We start from the raw sequence: 27,195 nt of genomic DNA on the forward strand, positions 1-27,195 counted from the left end.
TGAGCCCAATCCAATTATTATTTATTATTTTATATATAAATAATACTTAAATTATTAAATAATCCACATCTCTGTTACCTCTATCAAGAAAGATCAAACCTATCAGTTTGAGCTACCACTAAGTAGCAATTCAAGAAATAATCTAAGTTACAGATGAACACCATAGATAAATGACAAAATCAAAGTGAAATGCTTTTCCATGATAAAAAACTATTGACGTTGATCAAGTGATGTTGTCACTTTGTCTAGGCTTCTTCCATGGCTTTCAGTTTGTTCTTTATTGCAGCTATTTTAGCATTCCGACTCATTTGTCCCGAAGAACCACCACCCACAAGACTCGATTTGTTAGCCTCACCAACAACCCGAGTAGAATTTCCTGTCTTTTCTAACGAGCATTTCTCACTAGCAAGACGGACAACCAACGGTCGTCCACACGCCAATCTTCCATTCATCTTCTCTTTCGCTAGTTGAGCTTCCTGCATGCTCACTTCAATGCTAAAAATGAGATATTATTATTATTGCCTCTGAGTCAAAAGATATTATTAGAGCTGAACAACTTACCTCTTTGGTACTAAACTGAATAAAAGCAAAACCACGAGGCCCTCCACGGTTTGGGCCACGAGTATGCAATAGAAAGTCTTCTGACACAATCTCCCCGAAAGGCGAAAACATCTTGATCAAAGCAGCCCTAACCAAATTTTTTATAAGTATGAAAATTTTATTAATAAAGAGGAAAAAAGAAGAATAATGATTTTCTGACACCCCCCTTTGACATACACCCCCATCACAGAACCACAGATCATTTGTCTCGGGATACACAAAATCATAAATCTTTTTCTTGTGCCTTCCGAGGCAAATAATCTATGGTTCTGTGATGGGATAGCCCCTATAGAAGTGAGAACAAACAAAAAACAAAACCAAGAGCCACAAAAAACAGAAGAGAAACCAAGTGTCACAAATAGAATCCAATCTGAAAACAAAGTCCTGGAAAAAAACTCCCACAAAATCCTTGCTCAACTTGAAACTTACTCCGTTATTCTCTGATCAAGATTGCCGATGTATAGCCTTCTTTCACTCTTCTCATTAACCAAACTGTCAGAGTCCTGCATTCAAACATAAGAGTCATGGGATTTGAGGAAAAGAGATAATATCGCATTAACCAAACATGGAGGTGTCCTATCAGAGATAATATCGCATACTTGGTTGGAACCATCCTCACAACTAACTATAAAAAATAGTACATAAAACTGAAAAAAAGAAAAGAAAAAAAAAGAGGTTGCCATTAATGCAACTCTTTCATGGAAGAAAAATGAAAGCTACCATGACACAACAAAGAGATTGAGCTGTAATGACGGAAGTTATGTCAACGAGTATATAAAGGAATTAAGGGCATCACCATCCACATGCACCTGCGGACCTGCATTCGAAAAAAGAATCTGAGAATATTAAATGCATTGCTTCAACTGCCTATATGCTTCATTTTCTTCACTTCTTGGGTGATAGATATAGACACATAGAGGGAACATGAGAGACACTAAATGGGAATTATTTAGTCAAACTAATCTCTTGAAAGAACATGGCTCTGATACCATTCTGCACAGGATCTTAGTTTGACAAGAATGAAAACAGAATCAAACCAAAACAAACTTATTATAAGAAAACTCCTAAGCAACGGAAGAAGAAACCTTTTGAACGTTTTAAACAAGCAAACCAAAAGAAAAAGATACCTACATGTTTCAAATGTGGAAAAGTAGGACATTACAAGAACCAATGTAAAGTAAAGCAGAAAATAAATGAACTAGAAATAGACAAAAATCTAAAGGAACAATTAGAAAACTTGATGATAAATTCTGATTACAATAACACTAGTAGTAGCCAAGAAGAAACAATTGAAGAAACAACACCAAGCTCTAGTGAACAAGAAGAACTAAAACATCCACTACAATTTTGTAATACAACTTGTAAGTGTAAGTCAATAAATACCTTAACCAGAGAACAAAGAATATTATTTGACTACATAGACAAGATAAAAGACCCAGAGTTACAAAAAGGATACTTACTACAATTAAGAGAAACAATAAAGAAAGAAGACACAAAACCCCCAGACTTTCAAGGATATAATCTTCAGGAAATATTCAAGAGGATTAAAACACCAGAAAAAGAAGTAACTATCCAAGACTTGCAAAGAGAAGTAAACCAAATCAAAGAAGAAATAAAAAGATTATACATCATAAATAAAGGACAACAAGAACAAATAGATCTCTTGAATTTTAACAAACTAAAACAAAAAGAAGTAATACAAGAAGGAGAGCAAACAGAAGAACAACATTTTATTCAGATAATCAACAAAATCCAATATCAAAAATGGTTTGTTAACATTGAGTTAGTGATAAATAGAGAATTTACCATAACAATTGTTGCCTTAATAGATTCAGGAGCAGACTTAAACTGTATACAAGAAGGAATAATACCGACAAAGTATTTTGAGAAAACTACAGAAGGAGTGTCAACAGCAGATGGTTCAAGTTTAAAAATAAAATATAAACTAACAAATGTCCATGTCTGTAATCAAGGAATCTGTATAAATACCCATTTTATTTTAGTAAAAAATCTAACAAAATTTGTGATATTAGGAACACCCTTTTTTACTTTAATTCAATCCTTTACAGTAGATTCAAAAGGAATAAAGTCCAGACTGTTAGATCAAGAAGTACATTTTGAATTCATAGAAGAACCCCAAGAAAAAGAACTACATATAATAAAAAACAAGGTTATTACAAAAACTATTAACCTAATAGACAGAAAAAAGAAACAAGTAAAGTTTTTGAAACAAGAAATAAATTCGTTAAAAATCAAAAAACAACTAGAAGACCCAGGATTAAAATTACGGATACAAAGTTACAAAGAAAACCTTGAAAAAGAAATATGTTCAAAGCTACCAAATGCATTTTGGCATAGAAAACAACATGAAGTTACCCTTCCATATGAGCCAGATTTTATTGAAAGAGAAATCAAAACCAAAGCCAGGCCCATTCAAATGAAAAAAAGAAGATCTAGAATATTGCAAGATAGAAATACAAGATCTATTAAAAAAGAACCTAATAAGACCAAGTAATTCTCCTTGGAGTTGCCCTGCATTCTATGTTAGAAAACATTCAGAAATAGAAAGAGGAGCTCCTAGACTAGTAATCAATTATAAACTATTAAACAATGCCCTTAGATGGATAAGATATCCAATACCTAATAAAAAAGACTTACTAAACAGGTTATATGAAGCCACCATCTTCTCAAAATTTGATATGAAATCAGGATTTTGGCAAATCAAGATAGCAGAACAAGATAGGTATAAAACAGCATTCACAGTACCGTTTGGACATTATGAATGGAATATAATGCCATTTGGATTAAAAAATGCCCCCAGTGAATTCCAGAAGATTATGAATGACATATTTAACCCTTTTTCAAAATTCATCATAGTTTATATAGATGATGTCCTTATATATTCAAAATCAATAGAACAACATTGGAAACATTTAGAAGCCTTTGTCAATACCATCAAGCTCAATGGATTAGTCATATCAGCCCCAAAAATAGTTTTATTTCAAACTCAAATCAAATTCTTAGGACATAATATCAAAGATGGGACAATAATACCAATAGAAAGATCACTACAATTTGCAAACAAATTTCCTGATGAGATAAAAGATAAAAAGCAGTTACAAAGATTCCTAGGAAGCTTAAATTATATAAGAGACTTTTACCCCAATCTTCATACCATAGCAAAACCCTTATTTCAAAGACTAAGAAAGAAGGCACCAGAATGGAGAAAAGAGCACACAGAAGCTGTTAAACAATTAAAAATAAGATTACAAGAATTACCTTGCTTAAATATCCCGAATCCACAACTATTAAAAATAGTAGAAACTGACGTTAGTGATATAGGTTATGGAGGAATATTAAAACAAGAGACAGACAAAAAACAAGAGCAATTAGTAAGGTATACCTCGGGAATATGAAATCCTACACAACAAAAATATTCTACAATCAAAAAGGAAATTTTGTCCATTGTTTTGTGCATCTCCAAATTTCAAGATGATTTACTCAATCAAGAATTTGTTTTAAAAATAGATTGCAAATCAGCAAAGTTTGTTTTAGAAAAATATGTCAAAAATATTGCTTCAAAACATATTTTTGCTAGATGGCAAGCTATATTATCTATTTTTTATTTTAAAATAGAATATATAAAAGGAGAAGCTAATTCTATACCAGATTTTCTTACCAGAGAATTTTTGCAAGGAAAACAAGATGAGTGAAAATCCTATAAAACCTAAAACCAAGAGTTCATATGCCATGGCAACTGCCACACCAGCATCTACCCCAACCAAGATAACTCCAGTAAATCCTCTTCAATTCGGATCTCCAAGCAACCTGTCCAATAGATTTCAAGTTTTAGGTACCACAAGTCCAAGCTCAGTAAAGACATTTGCAACTACCTCATCAAACCAAGAACAAGAACCCAGTTCTCCTTTCTCTCTAAGGCCTCAGTATATTTATAAGTCCAATTTAAGCCCCATAATAACAATAGAACCAGAGATGGAAAAGTTATGTCCAAAGACAATTGCCCAGTCAATTTTTGTCAAGCCAAATCATTTTATCTCCTCTGTTCACACCAAAACTCAAAAGTTTTATGAATTCATCCTAGTCGATTCAGACTCAGCACTCATTACTCATACCCCATATAAAAATGATCCAAGTAGAATATCTCACTCCAAATGCCAAATTCTAAAGATTCTTACCCTTACATCCTGGGGACAAAATCCTAACACCATGAAGAAACTGTCCCAACCATTCAATCCTCAATATTACAATTACTGGGATTACCAAAAGGCTTGGTTCAACACTTTTACCTTCCAGAATGACCAATATAACCATTCATGGTTTTTCCTCTTCAACAATCAAATCAAGATCCAATTTCCAAACTGGTTCGCAGATTGGTGGAACCAATATGGACCAATCCCAGCCATCCTCCCTGCACCAGTACAGGAAGGATTTCAATATTTCATTCAGAATTTCATGGCCCCAGAACATTTAAGCCAAACTCCCAATCTTTTAACCTTTTTTGCTCAATTCTCCCTACCATGGATTTGTTGCTAGGAATATTGCATAGGTTCAATATCCCAATTTCACCCATTACCAGCATTTTCCAAAAAATTCAAAGTTAAATGGTGGGTCAACCTGCAATTCGACAAAGCCACCAAAGCTGGTGTAACAGCATGGTTACACAGTCATCCCCAACAGTCAAGAATAACTGCACCAAGTTCTTCAGATTTTCCCCTATCCAAGTCACAATTACAATCCAAACTAGCAGGAGCTTCCTCAAAAGCAGAGATGCGCAAGCACTTACTAGAAGCACTGTCTCAAGTAGATGAAGATGAAGACCCTTATGAAGACTTCACACCTCTCAATGAAGATGATTGTGAAGGCATTCTCCCTCCATGCCATTTTCCAGAATTATGAAAATACAAGAAAGAAAGTCAAGTCAAGTCAAGTCATCAGCAATAATTGAAATCAGGATATCATCTCTTCAAGAACCTTCAAGAAAGTCAAAAGTCAAGTCAAAGTCATCAGCAATAATTGAGATCAGGATATCACCTCTTCAAGAATCTTCAAGAAAGTCAAAAGTCAAGTCAAGTCTGCCCAAATAATTATCTCTAGCGGGAAACCGCCCAAAGGCAGCCGCCCATGTGCTGTTAGAGATAAGAGGGAATCTTTGGTAAAAGAAAACATTAAAATATTGTCTTCTCTGAAGAAAAACAAGTTGGCCATCTTAATCCTAAAAACCTTTATCCTATTATAGTCAAAAGTTATGTCCTTACTTTCCAAAAGAAAGAGCCAAGTGTCCAAGTTGCAAAAGCTGTGTCCTCACTTTCCAAAAGAAAAAGCCCCCAAGTGTCCAAATTGCAAAAATCATAATCAATGTTTATCCGGACTCCAAATTTTCAATTTCAAGTCCGTATGCTATAAAAGAAAACAAAACTTCAAAAAGAATCATCCGAAAATTGTCTAAGAGCCTCCGAGATCAGAAATCCTTGAAAAAATTCCAGCCTTCATAACCAAACAACCCCTTTGAACCAATCGCCTTTCACCAACATACCTTTTGCCAACTATAATCCAGAGAAGAAACTATTTTAGGTAATCTTTTATCAAATATTTCCTGTCTTTTCCTTACTGTTTTTACTTTTTGTAGTTTTGTAAACAAGTCTGTAAACAAGTTTGTTTAAGCATAATTTGTCTTGTTTTATTACCATGCCTCGTTATAATTTTGGTGTAAAAGAAAGATTAGAAATCCTGAAAATGTATTATCAAAAATTATATAGTATACATGCTTCTTATATAAGAGAAAATAGACCAAGAGATGAAGAATATGAGGATAATTATCAAAAGTTATATGAAATTAGACAAGAATATTTGAAATTATTATTATTATAAAATTGTTTCAAAATTTGAAGTAGAACTCACTTCCAGCTAAGATCCTCTATGTGTCTTTTGGAAAGTGAGGACACAGCTTTTGCAACTTGGACACTTGGCTCTTTCTTTTGGAAAGTAAGGACATAAGTTTTTACCATAATAGGATAAAGGTTTTTAAGATTAAGATGGCCAACTTGTTTTTCTTCAGAGAAGACAATATTTTAATGTTTTCTTTTACCAAAGATTCCCTCTTATCTCTAACAGCACATGGGCGGCTGCCTTTGGGCGGTTTCCCGCTAGAGATAATTATTTGGGCAGACTTGACTTGACTTTTGACTTTCTTGAAGATTCTTGAAGAGGTGATATCCTGATCTCAATTATTGCTGATGACTTTGACTTGACTTTTGACTTTCTTGAAGGTTCTTGAAGAGATGATATCCTGATTTCAATTATTGCTGATGACTTGAGAGAAGATATTCTAGTTTTATTGCAAATAGGCATATAAAGTAATATTCAAGGGTCTTCACTACAACCATAATAGCCAAAATGACTCGAATTTTCACAAATGCCATCGTTTTTTATCGCCTACAGGTAGAGAGAGAGAGAGAGAGAAACTCACTCTCTTCTTTTGCCTCTCCAACTTTCTCTCTCTCCAAAATAAATCAAACTAGAGGGCCAGAGTTCGAGTGTGTTGGAGTTGCTCTGAGGTGTTGGTCATACCTGTCATCAGTACTGATATCAGGCCAATTTGTTATTTATTATTGTTAATTTGTCTATGTTATATTACATTGGATTTCGCCCATAAGTTTTGAATTTATGTTTCTCTAGTGCATGGTTAATCTCTCTTCTTTGAAGTTACTCGGGTTGAAAAATTAAGATGTGTGTAGTGACTCTGTTTAAAAAACACAAGGAAAGAAGAGAGATAGAAGTGAAGGATAAAGAAATGGATTCTTTGATTGTTTCGAAAACAAATCTCATGGGCATTTCTTCAAACACCTCACATGCATCCTCCGGAAGTGTTGGTCTTTAAAGAACAACTCTCATAGACAACCAAGGCCCGAGTTGTAACTACTCCCACAAACCAAACAGGATCTGAGACTGGAAATATTTTTCCAAAATTAATAAAAAATATAAATAAACTATACTTCACCTAAAAAAAAATCATTTTCATACAAGAGAGAAAATCCCCAAATTAGAAAACTGGATAAACCCTATTTTCTACATAACCACAAAATGAATCTTAATATAAGCTAATTGAATTTGAATGAGAAAATTGTTAGGTGGGGAAAGAAATTATTCAAACAAGAAACTCATAGTAATCCTCTATCTATAAATCCTCATCAACAAAAAATTCCTGAAATAAATTCATAAACTTGCTCATAGAAACATGTTACAGAGAGCAAAAACCTTAAAAGTTGAAGTTTTTGTTAAAGGAAACCCTAGAAATCAAATTAACATCGTGAAATCTGCTCGAGAGGATTAATTTTTGCTTAGATTTGACTACGGCATAAGAGAACTTACATGGATGATCGATGATGCAGTCTCCTTGATCGCTGAAAACTTACACAAAACCCCAAATCGGAGAAATTTTGGAGTTTCTTTCGTCTCTTATTCAAAAGGAAAATACGCAGCTACTATTTGCACCCCAATTTTTACTTATTCTCATCCTTATTTACTAATTTAGAGAGCTACTATTGCCACACCAAATGTTATTAATGCCACACCAATTCCAACGTAAATCACCCCATAATCTTACGGTTGGTGTGGTGTTAGTAAAATTTGGTGTGGCAATAGTAACTCTCATTATTTATCAGCAACCAGTTTAGGCTCCCTAAACACAATAAAATTGTTTTTGGGGGGGGGGGGGGGGGAGTTTCTATTGGCACCCCAACGTTTACTTATTCTCGATGATTCACCTATTTTCTTTATTTTAAATTGGGGTGTAATAAGTAAAAGTTGGGGTGCCAATAGCAGTTCTCATAGAATTAGGAGAAGATAGAAGGGCATGTTGGTAATATAAAAAAAAAAATTGCTTTTGCGGGCCACTCGTATCATCCACACGTGACAATAGTTAAATATACCACTTTATGTAGAGGGGCATATAGAGACTCGAGAGTGTGACCTGGGGAGCATGAATTGAGGTGCATGTACTTCTGTAGACTCCACCAACCAAAAGATGCCAAGTGGAAATTAAAAAAAAAAAACACAAATGCTTAGATATTACTATACAATAAAAAGATGAATAAACACCATAAGTGATTTTATTATAAAATCACACCACCATCAACCGAAACCTTTCCATTCAAAATTGAAACATTTCAAAGAAAAGATATTACATACATTATTAAAACATTACACCATACATAGTTTCATTTGATTCAATGAGTTCTAATGTTTTTGTTTTTCCTCGAATACGATTCCCTATCAGAATGTGAACGTTTTGAAGTCGCTCTAGAGAACACAAAAACAATGGAGTGGAACGCAGTAGCGGCTATTCTGGTCTTGATCTGACCTCTCTTCGGTAAAGGCTTTCTGCCCCCAAAACCACTGCCCAATTCCGAAGCAGAAACATCACTAACGTTTTTGCTCATCATCGATATGAATCTTTTGCTAATCTTCTGATTGTTTTAATTATTTCGATGACTTAATTGCTTTGTCTTTGGGTCTTTATATAGCACCACAATGACTCCATATAATACCAAGGCAGGTTGATACGGGAGAGTGGAAGCAACTTGAAATGGGCTTTTTTCGTAGAGGTTGGGAGGCATGCCAGCAATGTTGTCTGGCTGTACAAAGATTCCTCCAACACAAATCGAGACAGATTTTGAATTTGTAGGATGAATTTGGTGACTCGTTGATTAAATACTCGATCCACATTATCGTAAACACGTGTGGTTTTGGGAAATCTGGAACTCTCATGGAACTTAATTGGGCTTATGTGAGGTTGATAGGGCTGGTAAGACTTCATAGAATGGGAAGACTTTTTTGTGTGCGTGTGTGTGGGTTGTGACAGATGGATTTGTTTGTTTAAAGGACTTCATGTTGGGTTTGGGGGTGCAGGGCTCATAGAAAAGTGATTTGGGGAAATGGCTATCCATGTTTTCAGGGAGATTAATCTGAATTTCAAATGTTTGGGATGGATGGTCAACCCATCTTCATAATTTTAAAATTATTTTTTTTATTATAAATGCAGGACATGAATAAGTTGTTATTTCCCTATGGATAGAATCACATACAGCAGCACATGGGTCAAGTGGATATTAATCCACCTTGGGTCTGACCTATGTTACCTGATTCGTCGGTTTGAATTCGGGTTCAGCGTTCACCAATCTAAAATGAACGGGTTCGTAGGTGTAGGTAGAGAAAATTTGTTTTTGGGTTCAGTTATACATATATATAATTCAAACATACAAGTTCTAATTATTAATTAAACAAAAAAAAAGTTATAATTATAATATTAAAAAATTCTAAGTTAAACAAAAATAAATTAGTAAAATAATGTAAATTTTAAATATAAACAATGAAAAAAAAATCACTTAAAAAGTTATTTGGTTCGCAGAACCTAATTGGTGGGTTCTTGGAATTTCATGCTTTGGTTCGCCGAACCCAACCAAAATTCAATGGGTTCATGGTTCGCTTGATTTTACAAATCATATCATGAACTGATTCGCTTAGTATCGGTTCGTGGTTCCGACTAAAAGAAACGAATTGGGTAACACAGAGTGATAAGAAATGAAGGTGCCAGCTAGCTAAAAGTTGGTTGGTCTGTGAGATCTGGGTTCAAAACCCACCCGCTTTTACCTACTAATTAATGATCACTTTTTTTTTATTTGATAGGCCAACTAAATACGGATCACTAGTAATAAACTCACTTGTCAAGGAAAAAAGAAATTGAGTTGTACAACGTGGAACGATGCCAGCTTTTGAGCAATCACCTAACATTTGTCCACCTATAACCGATGCATTAATGGTTTCTTGATTAAAACCCATGAGCCATTACTTTGAAACCTCAATGCTTAAAAAGTGATACAGCTATGCATTTAGAGGACGATAGAGATAAGAGTAGGTAGGCAGTCATCTAGTAATATGAAATTAGGTGAAATTTATACAGGGTTTGGAACCCCCTCCTGTCATGGACATTGGCAAGAAAATTCTTCAAGATAGACGATTATCTGAACATTGAAAGAGTTCGGATGGGTTTATCTTGTATTAATGGGGCTAATATCACAAAACACGGATACTACAGTGGCAGAGTTCAGATGACAATTTTTTGAAAATTGTGCTAAATCAGTGATTGATGATCAAGGGATTGCATCCCAAAATGTGGTATTTTTGTAAATGTCTGAGCTCAGTCACATTCGTCAATTTTATTTCAGACAAATTGGATTTTTTATTTAATTTTTATGAAGAGTATAATATATTGAAAAGAGGGAAAAAAAAAATACAAGGAGGCCGAGAAAGTCTCACAAAGAACAACAAGAAGAAAAGAAAAAGAAAAATAACAGCATTAGTGATTATATAAAGAGTTCCATCGAAAAACAAAGTCATCAAAAGTAATCCCTACGAACTATGTGTGCTGCTTTGATCAAAGGTATAGAAGGCCCAAGATCTCCAAATTGGATTCTTTTGAGTCCAAGAATATGTAATTTTCATTCACCAAAGTCCAAACCATCAGAAACCACTAATGTATTACAATATAGGTCAACCAATACCCATGGAGTTCTGGGAATCCATGGTCCTATAGATTGCAAGGTTTCTTCGTAAACTAACAATAAACCAAAGATACAAGAACATGAATTGCCACAACACCTAATACCGAGGAAGCCAAGAGGGTTTTTTAACAAACAATAGAATAAATATTTACAACCAAAACCAAAACAGGAGTTTTAGTTACTAAACGCCTTCATTTAATTACCCTCTTACCATTCTGTTGATGCTGATTGTGTCTACATGTGCATCTTCTGCAATTTGAAGTGAAGAAACAGCCTGCGCTGCAATAAGCCCGGCCGAGATTTCTTTCATCCCTCGACCTCTCTCTTGAAAATATGCCGCATTGAGATCTCTTCCAAAGACATCACGTGAAACTGACCATCCTCCAATCCCCCAATCATTCCACTTGCATCCTGATCCATACGCGTCGTAAACCCATTCCAAACCTTCTAGGGAATACTTCATAGAGCCCTGATTAAGAGACCCTCCCATGAAGAGGCTTATGCTTCCTGAATGATTCCATGGATTGAACCTTTTGTCCTTTTTCAATGCAATCTTACACGAGTCATCCGAGTCTTCGCCTATAAGGACATGCATAGCTACGGCCTCCGCTATTGCAGCACCCTCTTCATCGAGCCGTTGCTGCTCTTCTTTCTTTTTCTGCTTTTTCTTTTCTAGCTCAGATCGGATGGCAGCCGAAGTAGCGAGTGCTTTCTCAAGGCGCCTCTTTTTCTTCTCAGCTTGTTTGACACGATCCAACTCATCCTTCGCTTTCTTCTTTTTCCCCTTTTTAACAATAGGTTGTGCTTGAACACCTCCCATATTATCCATGACTAATCAATCTTGTTTGCTAAATTTCAACAATAGATCACTACAACGTGTATATTTTCTCTATAACCACTTTCTTTAATATTGAATACTAACTAGTTTGCAAATTTCTTTAAAACGAAAATAGTTGAGGAAACTAATAGAACAATTACCAACCTAAATCCTACACCCACTCAGGTATGAAGGAATATCTCATCTTTCGAACAATACAATCCCAAACGGAAACAACAGGTGATAGCAGAAGAGAAAAGTGGTAAGCACTAACAAACGTGTCCCTCGGCATCATTCTTCCTAATTTTCCACAGCCCTTGCATTTACCCATCTTGATATTGACAGTAACAAGTAAGCAAGATTGAACTAAAAGAAGCAAAAAACCACACCCTAGGTCAAAAAGCTCTCTTGATCTCCTCTACTGCAAAAGAAGTGGAGTGAAAGAAAATATCAACAATCTGTTACATACCTAGATATTAGTAATTGGGAGTATAATAACATAATGAATCATGATACACCATAGCTGATTAGTTATGATTAGGATTAAGATTATGATAAGATTAGGGATTTCATCAGATTTGGATTTAATAAAATCAAGATTAGTTATCCTTAAAAATTTTATATTTTATCGATAAATACCTCATGTATTTTGGTTTTCAATGAGAAAAATTATCAAAATCCTATTGGGCTTAGGAGACTGGCCATCTCAAATCAGTCAGGAGATACAATATGCTTCGAATCAGATTGATTTCTCATCTTATTCACCTTTTTCATTTTATTTAGGTAATTTGATCGTTACGTTACAATCTACGGTCGTATCACAAACAAGTTCCACATTGCCAAACCTAGATTTTTTATTTTTATTTTTTTGATAGGCCAAAAACTAGAAAAAAAAATGTGAATAAGAGAACAAATAATCACAATGAGTGGAAAACTAATGAATATCATCAACCACAAAATTCTAATAGATAGTCAGATCAAGAATCACAAAGAGATAACAAAAACCCTAAGCTTGACACTTAATTGCTAGCTCAAACAGAAAAATTTAAATCAAAGTAAAACGTCGGAACCACAAAATTGAAGAGAGAGAGAGTGAGAGAAACGAAATTCTGCTGAGTGGTAGAACGACTGAAACCCTAATTTGATCCCCAAGTCCCAAAATCCTCCTAAACTCAATATTTGACTCGCGATCTGTGAAAAGAACATGTAAGGCAAACAATATCTTAAACCCTAACTTCTTACATAGATCCCAAATTTTACCCAACATGGAAAACTATGTGAATTCTCCAAAATTTCATGCAAATAGAATTCCAAACGAACAAAAACTCTGCTAAATTATCACAATTAGTAGATCAAATTAGCAGAAAAATCCACCAAATCCTCATAAAAATAAGATCAAATTCATTTCAGATGCAATAACAATAATAGATCACAGAAGATCAGATAGATTCAAAGATTAAAAAAATAAATAAATAAAAGGTCAGAAAGAAAATTACCTGTAAAAATGGAGGATAAAAGAAAGAGTTTCGAACTTTCTCTGTCTTCATGTTGAGCAGATCAAAGAGAGAGTCAGAGAAAGATATTAGGGTTTATAGGAGAGATTCCTCTTTGGATCTCAAACTCAAATACTTTGCTCGCAGAGAGAGGGAGAGAGAGAGAGAGAGAGAACGTGAGGATAAAGAAACCGCCACATGAGATATGCGCGAGAGATGACAAGGAAAGTGGCACATAAAGGGTATTTCTGTCATTTTAATAAATCTTGTTGGGGACGCTTGTCAGCTAATGATTTGTGAAGCATGAAATGCAGTGTAACTGTGTAAGTTCAAGAAGTACGCAGCTACTCTTTCTCTCAAACGAATGGGTCCCACAGATGAAAATAAATAAATAAATAAATAAAAATTGATTTTTTTTTCTTATTTTGTCACGAGAATTTATTTTATAGAGTCCGAATTTTCCATTAACATTTGGATTTTAAAAAAAAACTGCCATGATTCCATATGTATAGAAAGAGAAAAATCCACACACAAACGCATTTGGATTAAACTCTTGTTCGATAAAATCATAGATACTTTTATCGAGATACGAGTGAGAAGCATTTATGGTTCTATACACACCAATGTCCCAAACGATATTAATTCCAATGTTAGTCAAGCACGTCTCATTTCTATTCATCTAAAATCAATCGCTCGAATTTTTCAATGAGAGATTCTATTGACACACCAACCCTTTTTGAAAGTTTCTTTTGGTTTCTTTCAACCAAAAAAAAAAGTGTTGAATTATATTGGGGTGCTCAAATGATGGATATAAGTTGGTGGGTGCCCTTACTAAGAATTGAGGCGTCTTTAACATGGTCCTATGAAATTAACTGATAATTTATACGTAGATTGATGTGCTAAATACTACACTGATTCATCGACTTACCGCTTTAACTTTTCATTGTCGCATACCAATCATATAATTTATCATCTAAGCTGAATATATTCTTCTTCTAAGTTTTCTTCGTCAAACAAAATGTTACAAACCAAAAGATATTTGGTGTTTGTTTATTCTTAATTAATAAATGCATTATTGATTACTTTCATACAATATGTTATAATAAAAAGTTGCCATGACACTAAATTCTTTTTCTTTCGAGAGAATATGATTATTATAAATTTTGTTTTTTTTTTTTTCCTTTCCTAAAGAGCCGTGATGAATGCATGTGATCTTGGTACGCGCCTGAAGTGGCAAGGGCACAAAATCATAGATCATTTTCATCGGGATAAACAAGAAAAGATGTGTGACTCTGTACCCTTGCTACATACCCAATTGCGTGCATTCATCATTATTCTTTCCTAAATCTGCTTTTACCAATCCAAAGGCATTTGTCATCGATGCTTTGGGATAGAAACATTTATGTCTTAACTATCAAATATTTGGGGACCATCTTGTAATAAATCTCATACTCCATTATGAGATCGATTGGTCGATTATCAGCTCCCCATAATTGATTGTGAGTGATGTAAATGCCATTTAATAATTTACATAAATAGAAGCAATTTGTCATCGAAGCCTCTTCTCTGCAATATATATATATATATATATATATATAATCCTGAAAGATTAGTTGGCCTAAAAGTTGTTAGGATGTAGAAGAATAATTTATCTTTAATTCTTCAAAAAATACTCCTATCGCATTTGTTTTTGGCAAAATACCCAATTCTTAAAAGGATAATGCTGAAATAACATTATAATGTACATTGTGGGGGACATTTCTGACGTGGATGTGTCAGAATTACAAATACTTTCATCAAGATCTCACTCGTATCTCAATGAAACGCATCTATGGTTTTGACACACATTCACATCAGATCTTCCTAAATACAAAATCAGCTCTACCATAATGGTTATAAACTGTGTAAGAGGTCCGGAGAAGAGTCTCGGAAGAGACAATTCCATTCTCCCTATATCAACTGGCATATGCAATGTCATATATGCGAAGTTTAAAACCTCGTATCAATAAATGTTTCATTTAGAAGAAAAACCAAAACTGCTCAACTGAAATATTTGGAAACATTATGAGAATCCAAAAGATATAAATAAAAAATGTATGTTTTGAAGTCACCTTTTCGTTCCAGTTTTGATCAAAAGTAGTACGTGAAGATCAAAACATTTCAAGACCTGCAAATCGGTATTTGCAGCAAAAATATTGGACAACCACCACCCAGTTGTGTCCCCTTGCATACGTAACTGCTCCTATACAGACATGTCATCCTGTTATGTACAACTACAGCAACTTTGATCAAATGGCAAGATCTTAGCCAAATAATAAAAGAAACGGCATCTAACCTAATTCACCAATAAACATCATGATTCCTCATACAGCTCGACCTTTGCCCCGACCCATACACATTTGTTTCATTCTTGCTCACACCATTGGTACAGTCCCTTTTCTGCTATGGCCCAATGAAATTCTTGGGTTCACAGTGGTTTCTTGAACACGTCAAATTCTTTGAGCTTCTGAATTGGTATAAGTTGCGGTTCCTGATATTTGTTGCGGTTCCTGATATTTGTTGGAGCAGCTTGGGGCCTACAGTTGTAACATCACCTGATAACACAAACAATAGTCACATTACATAAGATAGAAGGAACTGAAGGACAAGGCTTTTCTTTTCAAATAAGGTGGCTATTGCACGGTTTTAAATCTCGTCTCGGTATCGTCCACCAATGAGACAAGTTGACAAGTTGTCTCAAAGACATAGTTTGTTCTAATTCTTAGGCATTTTTTTTAATCTCGTCCGAGATGACTCAACCTCGTTCATGGACGAGATGAGACGTCAAAACGAGTTTTAAAACCATGGGCTATTGTAAGAAAAGTTAACTCTTTTAATTATGCCATTAAATTTGAATACCTGCACCAAGTGTTAAGATGACAATTTCTTGATCAGGGATGACTGATACCTCAAGAGCCAACTTATCTACCACATCTTCCTAACAAAACCATAGGCCAGTATGGTAACACACCGGACAAAAAAAATTGAAACAAAAAATTGTATGAGAAAACAATAGATTATGTATAAAAGTAGGAAAGGCAGGATTGTCTTGCCAATGTAGTTCAATGATATAATGAAAACTAAGAAAATATTGGAATTAAGGGAGAAAGTGCACCGTAGTGCCTATATGTAAACATAAATGGGATACAAAGCTACACCAATTATCAAGGCATCAAATTTATGAGCCAAACTATGAAATTATATTAGCGAGTGATGAAAAAAAGATTATGAGAAAAGAAAAACGATATTAATGAAACATTCAGTTTTATGCTAAGGAGGTCAACTAAGGAGACTATTTCTTCGACAAATGATTTGAGTAGTATAGAGAAGCATATGAAAAAGCTAAAAATCTAGTTTTATGGATAAGTAACTACTTTGTGAACAAGTTAGCATCTTTAAGTTTCAACATACCAGTTATGGAAAATGAGAAGACTAAAAATCTCGGCATACCAGGGATGGGATATATTCAGATAGTGGACAAATGATAGAATTAGCTAGATCTCTTCCACTAATGTTCCAAATGTTTGTTTCTCTAGCAGCATAAATCTGAGAGGATAAATAAAAATGTTAATAGGCCCGTTACTGCAAGAATCTAGGAAGAAAGGGTAACATGTGCATACCTCGGTCACTATGACTCGATCTGCATCACCAAATGCATTGGAAAAATCTTTCATAAATGCTGCAAGACGGCTACAGAAATTATCATAATTGAGTTATGGTGGTGGTCATAACAATCTTATGATGTGCTATTATAACAGCTGTCGAGGTCCATTTTATTTTGAGAATCATCACCTGAAAGTATGGGGTTGAAATACCACCCATAAAGCCTTCATTGGAAAATGTTGACGGGCCGCTTGAAGAACTGCACGAACCTCCGTTGGATGGTGAGCATAGTCATCATATATATGGCATCCATAGATCTTACCAATCATCTCAAAACGTCTAGAAACACCAATGAAGTTGTTTAAGTGTAACCTTGTACAGTTGATTAATTCATTAGTTGGGCTTCCATCATTAATCAGTGCTCTGACAGCAGCTATTACCTGCAATTCAGAATAACAAAAATGACTATAACAATGATCCATGGAAAGTTGACTTATTCATAGTGGTTATAAGGATTAAAAGGGCACATTAGCCCAACTAAAGTCGTCATCATCAAAGATTTATACCACAAAATTGAGGTCAGCTAAGTTTGCAAAACAAAAGAGTGAAAATATTGTGAACCTAGAAGTTGTGTCTACATAATATAATTAAATTTAACAGAAGAATTGAATTTTATTTTCATTAAGAAAAATGAAAATTGAGAAACTTAGGGAAGTATTTTACTTACTGCTAAGGAATTGAGGACATTGTAAACTCCTGGTATTTGTAGGCTGATGTCTGACACTGGACACCCCATGTGATTCTGCAGGAAATTAATAATTGACTATATTTTAGACAGACAAGTGAAAAAGGGGAACATTCTCCAAAAACAATACAGACAACCATACATCGGGTTCGTCCAGTTTGTATCAATTTTTTTCATTGGGAATATATAAGAGGTTTTCAGCTCTCACTCGTCATTCAGAGAAAGAAATACACAGAAAAAGAAATTACCAGTAGATAGTCAGTACCGCCTCGTGAGTTTGTACGAATTGATGATGCATGCCATTCATTAAAATTTGAAATTCCATAAGTGGTTACTCTGTAGCCAGCATTGGATAGTTGTGAATTCTGCTCCAATGGTGCATGGTCTGATACATCTGTCACCTTTGTCTGACTCAGCAAACTATATGCACCTTCACTATGACATCCCTTCAAAAAATTATTGAATTAGAAGCTAAAAGTGATCCATTCAATGTTTCTGAAAGTTCAATTTAAACTCTCAGTATCATAATTTTAATGTGATAAGTAAGTGGTTAGCAAATAAGTGTGCCAGTAGTTCACTGAAGAAGACAATTGGTACAGTGGCATGCTCAAAGATTGCCACCTGTACAAGGGTGGTGGTGGTCGTATGTTTTAAAACTGGAAATTAAGGGGGAAAAGCAACTTTTTTCACTCATGAAAATCAAGGAAAGTGGGACTGGACACATCTTTGGTCAGCTCCACTGGACCAAAGATTAGTTCTTAGCAATCTAACGTTCAATCCATGACTTAGACTGAAATAAGGAAATAATGGTGAAAAAACTCACCTAATATTAGATTTGCAACAAACAGAACTTTCCCAATAGATGATAAATAAATATAAAAAAATTAAGAGTGCTACTAAGATGTTATAGAAAATTGAGTAACAGGGAATAGGAAACATTATAGGACTCAATAAAACAGCTACTGGAGCTCATACACAAATTCTTCATAGAAGAATTGTTAGAACTCTTTCTATATCATCCTTTGTTTTGTTCAGATACCGAGGGAAGTATGCTTCACAGGCACGGTGTGTAATTTACAGCATAATACAAAATTGTAATTTATATTGCCAATGCTTTTCATGTTCTGAAAGTTGTATTTGGCATTATTTATTCATAATTAGGGTATTTTAGACATTCCCCTTCTCTGAACTTCATAAATAATGGCTTGCTTTTGGTTTTGAGATGGGCACAAGAAGGAAATCTAACCCCGGTTTCTTGAGAACTTTTCCATGTCTTCTGTAGTCCAGGTAACTGGATGTCCTTGGTGCTTTTCAGCACTCACTCTGAAAGTGCCAACAGTTCCATAACTCAATATCTAGTTTCAAGTAAGAAAAGAAAGTCTTCAAATATGAATCCCAAAGTTTCTAAAGCTCTAACTGAGAGCTTAAAGAGATTTTTAGAACATTACAAGTCTATCCTATGAAAAAAAGACCCCCTCAAGTTAAAAACAAATATAATCCTATGTCACAAAGAAAGTAAATGAATTTCATGTAAAGTAACCCAAAGTAAAAGAGTAGAGAATAATATATAATACCACTACAACGCGAAAGAGTATCCATCGATTCCAAGCAGAAGTTGAAACCAAAACATCATTACTTCTTGTGATGCGCAAATACTAAGACCATACTCAGTTGGCTCCTAGGAAATTATTAGATGCTTCGCAACATGCATATATAGTGTGATAACAAAACATTGAGAAAAATATACCTATCCCCACATAAAATGAGATGTCCACCTATCCTGATCTTCTTTAGAAACCTCTTGAATGAATTTTTGACTGCCTCCTTAATAAATAGAAAAATAATGAATCAGTCTAAATAAAGGGTGAACAGTCCTACAATGTAAATTTTTTCAAACCTCATCTTGAAAGAAATCGACATGCTCCACTTCCACATTTGTTATAACAGCAATGTGAGGAGATAATTGAAGGAAAGAATTGTCATATTCATCAGCCTGCCTTGTACAGAAAATATTAAGAGAAGATTCATCAGTATCTTGGCAATGAAATGTTATCTGCAAAGGAAGATTTTCAACTATGGGAAGTAAGTCCTCATATATAAGAAAAAAGGCCTTTAGATAAATATATGAATGGAGGCAAGACTCTCAACTCCAACCAGAGGAAACAAAAATCTAACTTTATTTGAGTCCAGGTTAAAATTATGCCGTCAAAAACTACTTCCCATAAGAAAACCGCATTTGCAGTGTAATTTCTTACCTTTTTTTGGATAGCTAAGCTGGACTTGTTATTTGCACCATATTTAAAGTAAACAGTATTTAATAAATTTATATCATATTTAAAGTAATGTAACTGGAAATGTAATCTAGTAAGTAGTTTGCACTTTTTCCTACAATCAACTATATCCACGAAAATGAAAATAGCATACCTCCAAGATGAAATTATGACCACATCCTGAAAGAATGTTCCCTCCTGGAAACTGAAAAAAAATCAATGCTTGTCATTTCCATGTACCATTAACAGCATCAAATTTTAATTCCTCTCCACTTTGTAAAACAAAACAGAAATCCAGAAAGTATAAAGGAATAATTCAGTTCACCAAAAGGCAAGAAATTATAAAGGAATGAAATAAAAAATGGTCAGCATTTTCTCACGAAAATATGTCTAACAACAAAACTTCAAGTGCTAAGAAATTAGATAATATCAAACAAACTTTACGAGTGCAAATCCTTTCTTTTTTTTTTCTGCATTGATACTTGAGATGCATGTCCATGCAGTTCTTCTAAAGAAAGAAAATATGCGTTGACATGTAACGAATTTTGACACTTGGCAAAGGTCTCAATGAGCTTGTGAATCTTTAGATTTTTTTGTTCTTTTTAACTTTTTTCTTTTAATACTTGTGCAATTGTATGGATTTACATGTCCCATAAGCTTTAAGTTGTACCACCTAGGGGTGCAACTTAGTTCAGTTGGAGCTCAAATTGGAACCAAACCAACATGGGTCGGTTATACTAAATAAGAACCAGAACCGAACCGAACCAAATTCCATTGGAATCAAACCAGACTAAAGTCGGTTTGGTTCGGTTCAATGGCTTGCCAATATTCTATAAATTGTAAGTAGCATTTTTAATGAACAAACAAACGTAAAATAAACATAAAATCTCATACAATAAATCAGTAATCTATGCATAAAAATTCATTAGTTTATCCATAAAAGATCATTAATTTGTGTCCCAACTACTAAAGTAATTCATAATAATTATTATACACATATATATTTATCTATTGCATAAGGATTCGGTTCTTGGTTTGGTTCAGTTCTATACAAGCTTGATCCAAGAACCAAACCAAATTGATCGATTCTCCATTTTTGTAACCCGGAACCGAACCACAACTTGTTCCAAACCAAACCAAACCAAACCACCCTAGTACTAACACCCTAATCAAACACTTTGCTATTAGAAAAAATATAGTATGACTGCTATAACTGTAATTGGCTGAGTTAAAATAAAGCAAACGCAAAGCTATATCGAGTGAAATAATACCTGAGGCACATGTGCCCCAACTACAGCAGTAAGATCATCTCCCATTGCACTCAAAACATATGCAAGCATACTAGCTGTTGTACTTTTCCCTGCAACAATCAATAATAAGAAACATAAGAATGAAATCATTAGACTACTAGCAGAATTAGACAATAAAATATGAGATGGGACAGCTTCATTTTGAGGGCCTAGTGCAAAAAACCAGCCCTTATATCAAAGTAGAAAGAAGAATCTAAGTCACAGTAAACAAACGTCATGAGTCATACAAGCCAGTTAGGAACAACATAAGATAGGTGTAATAAAGGTAACAAACATTGATCGTATATGGCATCATGTGACTCACCATAGTCACATTTTTTTATTAGTATAAACTTTATTTCATAGAAAAGAAGAATGTACAAAAGGCAGTCGAGGTGACAGGCCTAAGAAAAAGGAAAAAAAAAAAAAAGATCAAAGAAACAAGCTACCTCAAGCAAACAGACTCCACTAAAAACAAACTTTTCAAAAAGAACACCTTTGAACTCAAAGAAGAGTTTACACAAAAAAAATAATAATAATAACCCAAGGATGTTTAAGCTCATCTCCTGAAAAGAGGACTCCACTCTTTTAAAAACTTTCCAATTCCTCTCCAACCATATCCCCCAGCACAAAGCGAATGGTAAGAAGCTTCACAGAATACTTTTCCTACCACAAAAACAGGTTGGATCCCAACTTTGCAATAAAGACATCGAATTTGGCATCACCCAACTAATGTCAAAGAGGGCTAAGAAGTGAGACCAAAGGGCCAAAGACTGTCACATAATGATATAAATTGATCTTCAAGTGCTTCTACTATTATTTATAACTTTGCCGAAGCTTTAGTTGAAGCTAATGAATGGCATATGGTGATTTAAAGGTATAAACAATCATCATCATCTACACCCTATCCCAAATATTGGGGTCAATGACATGAATCATTTTTCGCTATTCAACTCTATCTAGAGATATATGGTCAGCCCAAAACTTTCAAAAACTTCAAGGTTGCAAGGTGGGGTTTGCCTTTTTTATTAATGGGCACAAGTCAAAGAGAGTCGGTAAATCATAATTATATATATATATATATATATATATATTTTTGATAGGTATGCGGTTAGTGGTTAGCAAATGAAGTTGGGCTCAATGAGGTTTGAACGTTGGACATGGGAAGAACACTCCACACGTCTTACCACTTAGCTAAGTTGGCACTTCAATAGGAACAACACTCCACAAGTCAAAGAGAGTCAGTAAATCATAGTCAATGTTTTAAAAAACTACGCCTCGAGGCATGAGGTGTAGGCTTCATGCCTTGAGGCTTAAGCCTCATCAAACATTATTAAGGCTTACGCCTTAGAGGTATGAGGCATACCTCACGCCTCAATATGCACTGAGGCTTACACCTCAACAGGTTCGGTAGAACCCAATATCGTGGGTCAAAAAAATCATTTTTTATTTTTTTATTTTCTTGCTTTATTTTACACAAATACCCCCCCCCCTCCCCTCCCAATGTCTCTTATTTACATAACCCTACTAAATAGAAGTGTTTTTTGTCCTCTAAACTTATCAAGAGATCTCTCAAAATCTCACTTCGAAACCCTAATATCTCCCTACACCAAGATTTCTTCTAAAAGGCTCGAATACCCATCCAAATTTAAATCTGATGGTTCTTATAACTTTCTTACGAAGATTGTGATCAAATAGAACCAAGAAATCTAGGGTTTTCTAAGGTTTTGAGGTATGTGATTTTTCTATGTACATTCTTGAACTTTTAAACTATTTTTTTCAAAAACTCATGTCTCTCTTGTTTTTGTGTTTCATTCTTTTGTTTTTTGTTCTATTCTACCTATTTATGATGGTAGTTGATAGAAATGCCTAGAGGAAGTGGTAAAGAAGGGAAAAAATGTGAGGGTAATAGACCATGCTTGGAAGCATGGGGTTGAAGTTGATGGACCTAATTTGGGTGGGGTCAAAAACTTATTTGTACATAAAATACTTATATTGTTCTAATTGTAACGGGTGGAGTCAAGAGTAATTGTTTATTTGATGTTTGATACTCTATAAATGATGATACATTGTTATTTTGCTACTATATTACATTCCTACTTCCCTACATTTTTATTTTTAATTATTTATTTTATGCTTGAAGGTTGTTTACTTGTTTTTATATTTTTTCTGAATTTATTATAATTTTTATATATTTTTTGGATTTTTTTTAAATTCATTGAGGCTTAAGCCTCACCTCAAGAACCCAAAACACCTCAAGTACGCCTTAGGTACTTTAAAACACTGATCATAATTACATCTACACTGTCCATTGAAAAAAAAAAAAAAGTACACATTATAAGGGAGATAACTACTTGATCCCGACCAAAATAAGATTACCATGGGTTCCACTAACAGTAATAAGATTGTAGTGCTCTGTTGCCTTTTCCAACCAATAATCTCTCTTATATCTGTACAAAGTAAACATACAAACTAAAATGACCAATGCAAGGTGATCTCTTAAAAATATAAAATTTATATCAATGAAACAATTAAATAAAATAAACATACAGTAATCACCTAGCAAATGAAATGAAAAGTTACATAATCTAGCTTATGAATTTGAGACCAATTTGGATAAACTCCCAATACAAAGTTGGCACTAACACTTTCTTTGAATGTTTGCCAAACCCATTTACAATCCCTTGAGTTTATAAGGCACCACCTTGAACCTTACCCACAAAAATGCCCCAAGTGGAGATTTTGTTCTCAGTTTTTCGTTAACCGAGTCTTGTGAACATGGTTTTAAAAATCGTCCAAAACCAAGATGACTTGCCCGAGTCATCTCGGTAAAATTCACGATTCAATGTGAATCGTCCGAGATCTGATATGACTCATCTGATATTTTGAAAATACCATCCCCGTCGACCGGATTTTCATATTTTTTTATAAAAATAATTATTTTTTAATAATTTAAGAATTTATTATCTTAACAAATTATATAGTGACTAAGCGTCTTCTAATCCATCTTATTCTATAAGAAAATTCATAATTATTCGAATATAAAAATAGGTTAGCAAATAATCATAAACCAAGTAAAATAGTTTATCTTGGGATGAGATGACCCAGACAAGTCGGTGGGGGCCGAGACTAGACAAAATCCCGAGGTTTAAAACCATGCTTGTGAATGTCCAATTGCCCAGGTTCTAGAAAACAATCCAATATCTGATAATTCAATGTCCTTCAATTAAGTACATAGTAAAATATAGATCATAATATTATTTTTTTAGCAAAATATAGATTCTTACACAGGTACTCCCATTGATTTTGCATACAAAATCTCCACATTGTCTGAAGAAATAGCACTAGAGACAACAAGCGCATTAGGCAGACATGACCCATTGTTCCTTCGTAAATTTGACATCGAATGACCTAAATATAAAATTGCACCAGCTTCTTGTAATCCATCCATAAATCTACTCCACGCAATATCAGATCCGCTAACCTCAAAACCCTAATACAAAATTGAAAATCAATCATCATTTCTGGACCAAATTAAATTATTCACTCGTCTGTTTAATTTTCTCTATATTACGAATTGAATTAGAGTTTCGAGGGGATTTACTTGTTTGAGAGCGAGATGAGCGAGAGCGGACAATCCACAGCCTCCGATACCTACGAAATGGATCCAATCTTTTTTCTTTTGGTTCTCAACTTCGAACGAAGCTTTGTTTATCTGTTTTGCACATTTGGTGGAAACTGAAGATCTCTTCTCTTTCAGAATCGAAGCAGATCTGATATGGTGATCGGATTCGCACCGGAAATGTATTGGAAGAACAAGTTCTAGAGAGTCGGAGCTAGGTTTCCGGTGAGATTTCGACAGAAAATGCACTGGTTTAGACGCTGAGATCACCGGAGAGTCCATTATTAATGGCGGGAATTTTCTGGTTAAAATTATGTCTCAGTAATTAAAAAGTCGTGCTACTGGCGCCCACCATGTTTGCTCTCTGCGCCCACTTACTTTCCGCACACATCAAATTACTTTCCAGGATCACATGCGCTTTACAAAAATACCCTCATCAAATTACCCTCCTCATCCACCATTTTCTCGTAGTCTATCAAAATAAATAAAAAAACTCACTTTTTCTTCTCTTTCTCTCCCTTTATATTTATCTCCTTTTAAATTTTACAAGAGGTTGAAACAATGAAGATTAAATTTTAAATTTTTTTCTATAATTTTTTTTTATTTTTTATATTTAATTATAAAAAAATAAAAAATCACCATTAAAATCTCTAAAAACGAAGATTTTGAATCGAAAAACTTTAAAAAAAAAATTTATAATTATGTTCAATAGATTCAAATCGAATTTTTTTATAGCAAATTCAATAGATACCATTAATCATTATAAAATCGTTCTGATTGGTAGATACCTATTGAATTTGTTAGAATAAGTTCAATTTGAACTACCGAATAAGACTATTAATAATAAAAAAAATTATCTTCTTCGATTCGAAACATTATTTTTTAAAGTTTTAAGGTGATTTTTTTATTTTTTATAATTAAATATAAAAATAAAAATAAAAAAATTTGACATGAACAAAATAAATTTAAAATCTAATTTTTATTGATTCAACCTCTCAAAAACTCAAAAAGATATGAATTTGAAAAAGAAAAAAAACAAAATGATTGAGGGAGGGAGAGAAAGAGAGAGATGGTGGAGAGAATAAGATAATGGAAAGAGAAAATGATTTGAACTTTTTCATAGATAGAGAAGATGGTGGGTGTACGAAAAATGGTAAAAATATATTTCTTTTTTCTTAAGTGGGTGCGGAGAGCAAACATAATAGGCGCACAACTCGTTTTTATATGGGAGCTGAGATCTGTGCGCCAGGTGTTGGGTAACTTAACCAACAACCGAGGTCTTGGTGGACCGGTTAAGGGTTGGGTATGGGCCTCTAACGAACCACTTTAGTGGGCTTGGGCCGCCATCTGGTTCCAAAACGAAAAACTCAAGCATAATTTATCCAGCTCTATAGTGTTTTTAACTTTAGGGGCATTTTGTTCTGATAGTTAAATTTTGTTTTATGAGTATATATCCACATGCGCACTCGCTCTGGATGACACGTGTGCTTGACTCGGATGGTCACACACACGTAGGACTTGTTGCCATGTTCAGCCCACATGTCACGCATAGGTGGCTGCGTGGTTAAATACGATCGAGTCCACTATTTGTGTTCGGCTTACTCCAATTGTTGTCTTTGTTGGGCTGTTGTCCAAATTGATCTCATCTGCGACATGCACTTGGACCTACTAGGCTCAACAACTTCAAATTGACTGCATACGACCGGGCCCATCTACCTCGTGGGCACACTTGACCTCCTTGGAAACACACTTGACCTCATGATCACCTTCAGAGCTTCACTTGGCCATAATGGGTGCACACACACACACACTTGACTCTGATATGTCATCTTCACTAGGCCCACATGGTCGCATGTGCTCCTTAACCCCGTTTGTGATTAAAAACGCCTATGAGGATCTCGAACTTCTTTCTCCACCACATAGATGATTATATGTGGATGACACATTTTGGATCTTAGTGGTTTGGCATGAAGTGTGACTTGTACGCTGGCATGCCATGAAGATTACCTAGTATGATGGTCAAACATTAAATATATAGATCTGCCTAATAACATTTCACGTTACTATGTTTTTTTAATTACTGGTAAGTTTGTTATATTGAGCTCAGTAACTCGATACTAACAAGATTTGAACCCAG

General features: G+C 34.4%; 3 protein-coding genes across 13 annotated transcripts; all 3 read right to left on the reverse strand.

Annotated features, from left to right (window-relative positions):
• On the reverse strand, positions 1–8,118 carry LOC147393743 (RNA-binding protein-like RNA recognition motif protein). Of its 4 annotated transcripts, XM_086456852.1 has the most exons (6): positions 7,990–8,029; positions 7,088–7,188; positions 1,321–1,417; positions 1,030–1,103; positions 562–688; positions 1–476 (listed from the first exon to the last, which is right to left on the reverse strand). In XM_086456852.1, the coding sequence occupies exons 3-6, from the start codon at positions 1,321–1,323 to the stop codon at positions 246–248; spliced, it is 435 nt and encodes a 144-aa protein (XP_086312978.1). In that variant the 5' UTR covers positions 1,324–1,417; positions 7,088–7,188; positions 7,990–8,029; the 3' UTR covers positions 1–245. The 4 variants fall into 4 exon arrangements, with proteins under 4 accessions (XP_086312978.1, XP_086312977.1, XP_086312979.1 ...); XM_086456851.1 differs by lacking the exon at positions 7,088–7,188 and having other exon boundaries at positions 7,990–8,118; XM_086456853.1 differs by lacking the exons at positions 7,088–7,188; positions 7,990–8,029 and adding an exon at positions 3,880–3,903.
• Positions 8,119–11,078: 2,960 nt separating this feature from the next.
• LOC147393744 (uncharacterized) lies at positions 11,079–13,679 on the reverse strand. The gene is made up of 2 exons (XM_086455388.1): positions 13,494–13,679; positions 11,079–12,418 (listed from the first exon to the last, which is right to left on the reverse strand). Exon 2 carries the CDS (start codon positions 12,007–12,009, stop codon positions 11,380–11,382), a length of 630 nt encoding a protein of 209 aa, XP_086311514.1. The 5' UTR covers positions 12,010–12,418; positions 13,494–13,679; the 3' UTR covers positions 11,079–11,379.
• Positions 13,680–15,572: 1,893 nt separating this feature from the next.
• Positions 15,573–25,487, reverse strand: LOC147393745 (uncharacterized). 8 transcript variants are annotated; one of them, XR_015181983.1, is made up of 15 exons: positions 25,041–25,483; positions 24,724–24,929; positions 23,816–23,886; positions 21,419–21,507; positions 20,302–20,352; positions 19,775–19,870; positions 19,625–19,701; positions 18,126–18,312; positions 17,860–17,934; positions 17,322–17,572; positions 17,150–17,222; positions 16,980–17,075; positions 16,389–16,467; positions 15,826–16,084; positions 15,573–15,732 (listed from the first exon to the last, which is right to left on the reverse strand). XR_015181983.1 is itself a non-coding variant. In XM_086455383.1 (14 exons), exons 1-14 carry the CDS (start codon positions 25,338–25,340, stop codon positions 15,933–15,935), a joined length of 1,803 nt encoding a protein of 600 aa, XP_086311509.1. In that variant the 5' UTR covers positions 25,341–25,483; the 3' UTR covers positions 15,573–15,932. The 8 variants fall into 8 exon arrangements, 4 of the variants coding, with proteins under 4 accessions (XP_086311509.1, XP_086311511.1, XP_086311512.1 ...); XM_086455383.1 differs by having other exon boundaries at positions 15,573–16,084; XM_086455385.1 differs by having other exon boundaries at positions 15,573–16,084; positions 17,150–17,219; positions 25,041–25,481.
• Positions 25,488–27,195: the final 1,708 nt, after the last annotated feature.

The sequence above is a fragment of the Akebia trifoliata genome, chromosome 10, assembly GCF_017979445.1.
Source record: "Akebia trifoliata isolate Shusen 1 chromosome 10, ASM1797944v1, whole genome shotgun sequence".
In the NCBI taxonomy this organism is placed as follows: Eukaryota; Viridiplantae; Streptophyta; class Magnoliopsida; order Ranunculales; family Lardizabalaceae; genus Akebia; species Akebia trifoliata.